This window comes from Clinocottus analis, unplaced genomic scaffold (assembly GCF_023055335.1).
Source record: "Clinocottus analis isolate CAN_PGR_092001 unplaced genomic scaffold, fCliAna1.0.p SCAF_39, whole genome shotgun sequence".
Classification (NCBI taxonomy): domain Eukaryota; kingdom Metazoa; phylum Chordata; class Actinopteri; order Perciformes; family Cottidae; genus Clinocottus; species Clinocottus analis.
In genome coordinates this window covers 315,309-325,473 of record NW_027176142.1, presented here as the reverse complement: position 1 = coordinate 325,473, position 10,165 = coordinate 315,309, and the positions used below count along the sequence as shown (strand labels likewise).

Sequence of the window (10,165 nt, the reverse complement as noted above, 5' to 3'; positions counted from 1 at the left end):
AATAAACTACAGATCGATGTATATTTTTAATTTTAATGTTTCAGCAAAAAATAAAGTATTCAATAAATATGAAACAGCAAACAAATCATCAAAATACCTTTTCAAATAATTCATTGTGTTAGTCTATTTTTGATTTTTGTGTGTGTGTGTGTGTGTGTGTGTGTGTGTGTGTGTGTGTGTGTGTGTGTGTGTAGGGGGGGCTCTTTACATGGAGTTGTGTTACACTATATGAGGTCAGAGAGATGACTGAAGAGAGAGTCCATGTCTCTTGCCCAGGGGAAGCAAACATATGCTCTCACACACACACACACACACACACACACACACACACAGAGCATCCTTGGTCTTTTCTCCTCAGTACCATCTCTAGTGTATTTCCTTCATTCTCTTCTATTTCAAAACATTTGCCCTCGAGGAAAACTGGTCGTCCTTAACGTTCCTGCAAGAGCTGCTGGACGGTACTGGACACACAAAGAGGCAACACACACACACACACACACCCTGTGAGCATGTGAACCTGTACATCTACACAAAGAGGCAACACACACACTGAGCCTGTGTGACACACTGCGGTCCACACGGAGAGGAGCACCCTGCGTGCAACATTCGGTGTGAGAGATGCACTTTTCCCACAAAGAGGACTCCAGTCTCTTCTTAGCTCAATTAACCCTGCGGCCCTCATTTGCATTTCATAAAGAGGTCGTCACTCTGTGGGAGGGTTATCTTTTTTTTGGAGGCATGAAAAGATGAGAGGGGGAACAATTTTCTCCACGATAACGCCACTGCGCTCCAGCTGATGACATCCACGCGACAGGATTATAATCCTCTCAGTCACTGCTGGTGAACATGCAGTGTGCAGTCATGTGCTACATGGATGTGTGTGTGTGGAGGGGGGGGGGCATTCTGTGTGTGCGCTCATGGAAGAGGAACATGTGTATGTTTTTGTGTCAAATCACTAGCTTGGCCTGTGAGACACCGAACAGCAGAAACACCAGCAGCACCGACCGAGCCGACAGAACACCGAGTCTGTGCCCGCTGGAGGTGAGCGGCGGCGTGGCCCTCCATCCACCGGCTATCCATTAGCAGCTTCAACTCGTGCTTCATCAACTGACCTCCATTAGGAACATTTGCATTCCATCACACTCAAATATTAAAACGCCACAAAGCCAAGTGAAGAGGGACGAGAAGCGACTGCAGAGAGGCAGACGAGGCTGCTGGAAGTGTGAGGAACATTCAGATGAAAAAAGGCTTTCTGGAGTGTGTGTGTGTGTGTGTGTGTGCGTGTGCGTGTGTGTGTGCATCTGCCAGAGAGCTTGTGAATTTGACACCCATTTAAAGAGTGCATTTTCTGAACAAGCTTTTAAATGTGCCACCTCGTCAACATGCATCACACACTCTTTGTGGGTAAAAAGCATCCTGTAGTTTAGATGAAGAGTGACATTTCTCTCAAATCAAAAATTACTCAACAGCAGTCATTTCTGCTCATACTGGCCTTTTCACACCCACAAAGCAATTTTAAAAGGCTCTCATAGTCTTTTAAGCTCTTAAATCAACAGTGCTCTACTCACAGTATTACATCATTTCAGCTTTGCAAAAACATTTCTGGAGGACAGTGTGGGTCCTGAGTGTAAGACGCAAACCTATTTGTTGAAATAAAAAACATATTTCAAGGACAACAGGGCTCCATTGTAAAAGCATAATGTCTTGAGCACAACACCCTGCTTAAGCTTAACATGTGGACATTTTGGGGGAAGCAGGTTCCACACGTGACATCACTGCTCACCTTCTGCAGCAGCTGGGAGCCGGAGTACTTTGCAGAGATGGACTTCATCTCTCCACCAAAAGCTGAAGCCCACAGCTTCACCCTGCAGACGCACACAGAAGGATTCACAGGTAAGAAGCCACAAATGTGATGAGGAATAAACTGATTTAAAAAGTGCTGACATACAACAAGTACAGGCAGACATTTGTAAAAAGAGGAAGTATCACACTCAAACACCATAAACAGCAGCGGAAATGATTCAACAAAGAACGCAATAATCCATTAAACATGAGTGGGGACGTGTGCAGCTGGCTGTTTTGAATCAAGTTCCTTTTAACTTGAAGTTTCGAGTGATGCGTAAAACAGCATCTACTTACACGGACGGAGGGATGCTCTGGTGGGTGCCTCCCACGTCACTGACCCTGGTGCTTAGAGTTGAGAAAAGTAAAAGGAGACACACACACCGCGCACTGGAAACCACACAGCTCCGATCCAGCTGCATCGTGGGCAAAGAGACCCTCCCTACGCGCACAGCGAGCAGAATCCAACCACGAGAAGAAAAGGGGGAAATGGAGGCAGTCAAAAGTCACGTATGCTGTCTACGAGGTCGCTCATGGCAGTGCGTTCAGACGGCAGGATGCTCAGCTGTGTGACTTATCCAAAGTGCGGCGCGCGGCTCTGCTGCCGGAAAGCAGAGCTCGACTCCTCCGGCGGGGAAGCTGCACTCTGCCGCTCTGCTGGACCGAGCTCACCCGCAGAGAGCAGAGAGGAGAGGAGAAAGCTGAGAGCAGAAAGCTGAGAGCAGAAAGCAGAGAGCAGAAAGCAGAGGTTCAGGGGAAACGGGAGATCCTCCAACGACGCAGCGCACACGAGCACGGCTTCTCCTGGAGTGATGCAAGTAGCCTCCTCCTGCGCTCCCTCTCTCTCTGGCTCTTCCTCTCTCGCCCCCCCCTCCCTTCTCTCTGTCCCCCTCTCTCTCCCCTCCTTACTCTCAGGATAGGCTACTGAGGATGCTGTTATTGTTGTTGAAGTGCACCATACTTCTCTCTCTCTCCTCCTATGAGCTTTAATAATAATAACTAGCCTTTAGCTTTCATGTCAGATCAAGTCATGTACTGTATGCCGAGTTCACTGAAGCAAGAACTACTGCAAAGTGCTGACGAGAGACACGGGGAGAAGACAAAAGCAAGTGTGTGTGTGTGTGTGTAAGACACAGAAGGTAGAGGGGCTGTGCAGACAGTCCGCTGTGTTGTGTTGTGGACGTGTTCTGCAGCAGTGTCGTGGTGTGAGCTCGTACGGGTCGTGATGGAGGATGAAGCCCTGAAGCTTCAGACCTCATGAGACGGATCATCGTCCATCACAGAGCTGGAAGGACTCTGTGATGGATCAGAGACTGAAGAGCCTCTGCTCCCTGCAGGAGAGGTGCCGTCTCACTGCAGGAAGAGGAGACTCCTCTGTAACTGATTACTACTGTTAACTATACTCTAACTGTTGGGGTGAAAGACCAACGTGAAACTGCTCACAAGTCTAAACACCAACACGGACAGAAGAGTCAACATCTACATGTGATTCCAATACAAAACTCTGCACACATTCTGCAAGAGGTAGACAAATATTAATTTTTGGGATTTTTGGAAAACTCATTCATTTCATTACAAACCCCAAACGTTCACCTCATACCATACATTCAAAATATTATTTTAATCAACTTGCAATGAGCACTTTTAAAATTGATTTTATTAAGTTTACACATAAACGTCGTGCCAACTGAAAGGTGTGTGTGTGTGTGTGTGTGTGTGTGTCTCTAGGCCTATGCTGCAGACGTAATGTGACATGTGGGTCACAGCACTAAATGCATGTATATCCAATAGTTTTTTCCATATTTATTACAGGGAACATGCTCAACTTGCCCCGTCTTTAGTCGTAAGTTGTTGTTTTTCTCAAACACATTTTCAAGTTAAATGAGCGTTTGTACGTTTACCTCATTGATTTGTTTCCATCTCTGCATGTTCATACTGTGTCTGGAGACAGGCAGAATGGGACTGATGCTTACACAATAAAGAGGTTTCCTTCTCCCTGCAGAGCTGCAATAATAAAAACAAATATCAGCAGTTGGACTGATTTATTTTTCCTGAATGGGAGTTTTTATCCACGCGGCTAAAGAAGTGTTATTGTGCAGGAATATGACTGAGCAGGGCGAGGCCATGTCAGCTGACAGAATAATAGAAAACCAACACAAAGTAAGAAAAACATGGGTTTGAACAGCAGTTCAGTTCGAGGAGTCTTCGGGTGGACAGGAAAAGCCTTCCTGGGTTTTTATGTTATTTGCATCACATCCTGGTCCTTCGGCTGTTGTCACTCCAGATTTCCTCCTCATCGTGTTTCAGTGACAGGTAATTACTCCCCAAGCAGAGAGTGCACACAAAAACATAAGCAATCATATTAAACAGAATGGAATGAACCGTTATAGTTGATTTTTTTCTATTAAAGTTGAGTCAAATCAAACAGCTCTTCAGTAAAAAGTCAGATGATAATACAGTTATTGAACATAAATTCAACACCAGTCTCGCCTCCTCTGAGTAAACAATGTAATATCCCTCTAATAACACTGATATCTTGTCTCATGAGTCCTCAACCCATCCGTCCCTCCTGGTGCCATCGAGGTAGAAGCTTCTGGTCGTGACCTTCAGGACACAGCTGGTTCACAGAGGGAATCCCAGCGTGATGTCATTCCTTCATGGAAACGAGATAAGTTCCTGGTACAGAAGGAGCTGACTTGTTCACACACGCTTCCTGCAACGAGAGGTTCCTGCATGTGAGCTTCAGTCTCACAGATCTTCTGGATGGATGCGGTTCGGGCTAATGTCTGGATTAGCAACGACTCCTTTACAGTCAAACCGAAGCGTTGCATGCGGTCGCCATGGGGATGAGGTTTCTAACAGGCTGAGCAAGACCTGACGTTGAGAAAATAATGCATTGATAGATTGATTTATTAATGTATTCATAGATAAGTACTGCACGTACACACTTTATGAAAATATGTGGGGAAGAATTAGTCACAGGTCACATCAGAGGAAAACACATCAAAGACTAAAGACCCAGAAGCAGCTGGGCTGGTTTCATATCACTGCATGAGAAGAAAAGAGCTTTTGAGTAGAATATTCTGAAAAACAAAGCTTTACTTCAAGAAAACAGCTCAACACGGTCCAATAACAACTATCAGCAAACTCACTTTGTGCATGAGAGGTTCAGAGCACAATGTTTAAGAAACACTGTGGAGAAATATCTCCTACAAACAGGCTTCATACTATGGACAACAGACAGTCAGTTGACAAAAAAAAATATGTCTCACACACACACACAACACACAACACACACACGTTCCCGTCGTTCCTCCGGTCAGCACCGGCTGCCCGGTGAGCTGGAACGACAAAAGCAGCGCGTCAATCAAACAGGCCCCGCCTCCCGCCTGGTAGGCCCCGCCTCCCGCCTGGTAATAAATAATTAAAAGCCCAAACTAAAAACAGGGTTTTGCACCAAAGGACTTACATGTATGAGACGCTAAAAATGCTTTTGTAATCACTACATCCACACACACAATAAACAAAAGACACAAAATCAAGACACAAAAACAGTTTTGTGTCTTGATGGCTCATCAACGGACAAAAGGCCAGGACATATATATAGTCCGATATCCACCCAAATCTAACATTAAAAAAAACATTAAACTCCAACAGGCATCTGCTGGTTTTGACACTCACCTCTGCAGCGATCCTTCAAGCTGATTAGCATCCAGCTAACCAGCTCCAGTTAGCATGTAGCTTGAGGAGAAGCTCCGGGTCGACGTCCTCCCGTGGTCAGTGCTTTGCTGCTGGGTTTTTAAATCCGGACGTTCGGGTCCAACTCTTTCAGCCTCTTCTGGTCAACATCTGTTCGTGGATCTAAAAGGTGTTCCGCGTAAAGATACCAGAGTTTTTAGCCGCCATGTCTCTGCTAGAAATGTTGCTTGTAGCTCTGTGGGAGCTACATGGGACGTGAGGGAACGATAAAGGTCTCTGATTCGACGAATAGTCCAGTCACGTTGACATAAGAAGCGATGTCATTGGCGCACATTTCTGCGCCCGGAGATTTAAGTTTCATCAGCCAATGAGAAGCTGTTCTTGCCGTAACGACCGTGAAATGTTTGCTCGCCGCCATTTTGAATCCCGTTTGTCCGGCGCCCGAGAAAGGGGGCGGGGCTTTCCTCAGTGACGATGAATGACGATTTATTATATTTGTTCACATTTAACTGACGTGGTGGTTAACAGGAGCTTACGGTCTCACACACATTTAGCGCGTCAACACGGTATATGTCTCATGTAAATTATTCGGTACATAATGTTTTTTGACGGTTTATATTAAATATATTTTTTCTTTTTTTTTTCATCTCAAACTTTTAAGAGGGGCGGCGCCATAGCGCCCTCTAGTGACGCACCGCCGCTGCCCAGAACTTCTTTCCACTTTCACACGCCCACAATCCCTCGTTTCTCTCTGGCCCTCCATGTCCACTGAAAGCTGTAATCTCGCCTCATGGAGAGCAAAGTGTTCCCAAACTCATGCTGACTGAGATGCACCTGCAATTCAGCAGAGAGAAACATCCTGACATTTTCTGCTGATGCGCTTCTTTTACATCTAGTGATGGCTTCAATCTCCTGAACATGATGATTGGCCCTTCCACATGAAAAATGTCTTGGAAGGAGTATAAAGCAAAGTACATGAGACTTTAGCATGAGAACTTCCTCACTATGGTAGTGTTTCCTCTCCTGATGTGCTGAGTCTGACCTGAGGCCGACCAGCGATCCTGAATCTCTGGCAGCTCATTAGCAGCAAGGTCAGCGTGGCATCGCCGACAGAATGAAGGATCAGCGGGAAAGAGGAGGCGTATTGGCATGATTTACTGCACACGCTGACACGTCAATGAGCATATATGATTCATATTTACATTAATTGTGCTCTCCAAATAGGCAGGTTTTTACCTGGACTAGGGTCAACAATGTTTTACCCTAAACTGCAGCATAATGCCTCAGCAGCAGGCCTTCATGGGACAACACAGGGCTCTTTAAGGAACTGAGTTGGTCACCATGAACCAGTTCCATCATTCAGGTCAACCAACCAACCAGACGTCTCATCACTCATCATCCATTCTAACTGTTAACATTATAGTTCTTAATCATTGCTGAGCCGGAGCATCTCCATCCGGGCGAGTTTGTACCCACACTGTGAGGCTCGAGGTCGTGCACGAGAAGGAGCATTGATGTTCTTATCTGTAGAGACAGTGATGGGCTCAGTCCCATTAGTGCCCGGGAATTTCAAAGCACACCATAAATAATTCTTTCTTTCCAGGCTCAGAACTCACCTTGCTCCAGAAATACCTCCCTTAATTCAATTAATAATGAGATCCCACAGTCTTTCCACCATCAGCACTGGCGGGGAGACAGATGACTGTATTTGATGAGCTGGAACACATAACCCTGTAGAATATGCACTGTCATGGATCAAAATAGCCACCGCATGCAAGATTCATGGACTCGGAAAACAAGGACAAATGCAGCGCGCTTTGCCCCGATGAGCAGCAGGGGGCGACAGCAGCCCCGCGTGAGAGAGGTGAGCTTATACCTGAGCAGGACGATGCTGAGCTTTCCCCCACACCGTGTCCTTGAATTAAACATCTCTAATGTCGGCAACGGCTGACTGCACATGGACTAGTTTTAAAAAAAGTAATGTTCAAGAAGATGGAAAGTGAATGAATGCTTTTGGGAGAAATCATTCTCAAGAGAGGATGTCAACATTCAGGTTGAATAGATGATTAAAAAGCTTCTGCACGGAGATGAACTTGGGTCCCTTCAGTGCTGATGAAACGTTGCCTGATTTGCAGAGCGGCGTGTCTTGCTTAGAAAATTGCTGCAGATGTTAAGATGCATTTAACACATTTAAAAAAGACGGCAGAACGTTAGCATTCAGCCTCATTTGGGAGCTTCTCTTTATTTATAATCTAAACTTTAGAGAGGTTTAATAACCTAATCTGTTCTAAAACATGTTCTCTATGAATCCATATAATTATCTCTTTGCTTGTAAGATGAGAAACAGAAGTGAGTGTAAAAGAGACTTCTTTTCATAGCTAATGTTCCCATTTTATGGAGAACCTTCACCTGAGAATACGAGTGTGTGTAAAGTGAAGTCAGGATGAAGCAGAGAGCCGTTAGCAGCTGATTGAGGCCACAAAGCGTCCGAGAGCATGTTTTAAACGATGCACTTTTTAATATTATTGCTGTTCTATGAGCACTTTAAAACTTTAACGCTGAACAGATTCAGTTCAGTCTCATCACGTCTGCCTAGAAACCAAATGTCTCTGTCCGTGTTTGGGTTGGAAGTCTTTGTATGAGACTTAATGTCTTTCAGCCTTGTCGATGTAAAAGATGTACTCTGAAGGTCTGGATATCTAAAGTAATATACGTTCCTAAACGAGGGGCTTTGGTCTTTGAGATCTTCTTCTCAGGACATTTAAATATGTTTATATTGTATGAAGACATCTTTGATAAGCATTGAGACACAGACCTGCACGGTGTGTTCAGGCGTCTACGGACAAGAAGGGAAAGACAGAAACTGCTCGTTCAGCAAAAGAAAAGATGAAGAGACGTCCTGAGAAAAGCAGGAAGAAGTGAAACGAGAGCTTCAGGCTTTCTTTAAGGACACCAAAGATGAACTTGTCATTGAAAGAAATCTACAGAATGGGACGCATATTAGTGAACATAATTGTGTTTAAAGTAATTATACAGCAGTCATTTCCTTTCCTCAGAGATAAGAATCAGAACATTGAGTCATTTGTGAAAGACACATTACTGCAGCAGAACACCAGCAGCTCAACATCACTGGCATGTTACTCTGTTAGCTGCTGTAATCTCTGGGATTCAAAGCTAATGTTCTCGTGACGAGAGAGTAATTGTACCCGTGAACCTGCGAGTGTTTGGCAAACCGTCACACCGGCCACGACCTCCACGAACGTCCTGCAGGCGACCAGATATCGTTCCTCACCGCCAAGCTGAGCGGCAGCGACAAGAAGCTCAATTAGACAAGTAATTAGGTCACATATCAGGAGGATGAAGGGGTGAGGAGATGTCACAGAGGAAGCAGAAGAGAAAGAGGGTGGATGGAGTTTAAAACATGGACGTGTAGGAGATGGAGGTGAAAGAGCAAACCGTCTGCTTTTAAAAAGCAGAAATGAAAGAAACAAGAAGGGAAGACAGGTCAGTAGGAAGCAGCTGGAGCGGCTGCGACAGAGCCAGAGGAAGCTCTGTGGGATTATAATCTGGTATTGAGAGCGTCTTGTTGGAAGTCAGTGAGCGTCATCCTGGTGTGAGGAAGTGCAGGAGGAAGCGTCTCTCAGCCTGCAGGCTGACACCTCTGAGGTTGTGTTGAGACGCAATAACAAACAGAAAGCAGGGATTATGAGACACACACACACACACACACACACACACATCTTAAACGACAGTAATACTGGAAGCACGATGACAACATGCATAATTAAAGACACTCCACCTAAAAATAGACGGGTGGAAAAGAGACGATGGAAACTAGAGATGAGAAACGAGAGAACGACAGGACGAGAGGACTGGACATCAACAGAGGTGAAGAAACAACAGAAACGGCCAAACAGCAAAGACAAATTACAGTTTGATCACTTTGGAATTTCTCCCATGAATAACTCATATGATGTTTGTCAATTAAAAAGATTTTAGTCGCTGAAGTGTTTCACTCTCACTGAAGCTACGATGACCTCACACCAACAATCAGTGTGTCTTTTGGTTTCCTCTCCATGGACACATGTGTTTCCTCTCCATGTGTGTTTCCTCTCCATGTGTGTTTCCTCTCCATGTGTGTGTGTGTGTGTGTGTGTGTGGAACATGGATGCTGAGTTGCTGGAGCTGGAGAAGCCGTCGGCCACGCTGCTGACGTACAGCGAGACGGGAGATCTACAGAAGCTCACAGGAAACTAAATACTATGAAAACTTGTTCCTGACTGACTTCAAATTGACGAACATCATATGTATAAATCACGGCACAAATCACACAATTCAAACAATATTCGTCTTTGTCGTTGGCTACTGTGCATCTTCTTCCCTAAATGAGGGCCGGACTTTAATAACAAAGAAGAAAACATCTCACGTGTGTTGATAGTCTGACTTTTGTATTTGGGAGTAAACTTGCCAATTTCCTTTTCCATCATCAAACAAACTGGAAAAGACTGAAGCCGCCGTCCGCCTGCTGATGGAGAGGAGGCTTCAACACGAGGAAGAACCAGCAGAACCCTCTGTGATGTTTGCATTATTCTGTGGAGCAGATTAGAAAAGGAGTTAAAGCGCT

At 45.1% G+C, this 10,165-nt stretch overlaps 1 protein-coding gene across 1 annotated transcript in view; it reads right to left on the bottom strand.

The window, feature by feature from the left end:
* Nucleotides 1-10,165, bottom strand: part of cacna2d3a (calcium channel, voltage-dependent, alpha 2/delta subunit 3a) — a 92,645-nt gene that overhangs the window by 79,246 nt on the left and 3,234 nt on the right. Inside the window, 4 exon segments of the mRNA XM_068596655.1 lie at nt 1,784-1,865; nt 2,140-2,557; nt 3,744-5,183; nt 5,524-10,131. Coding sequence (XP_068452756.1) covers nt 1,784-1,865; nt 2,140-2,264 — 207 coding nt within the window. The 5' untranslated portion in view covers nt 2,265-2,557; nt 3,744-5,183; nt 5,524-10,131.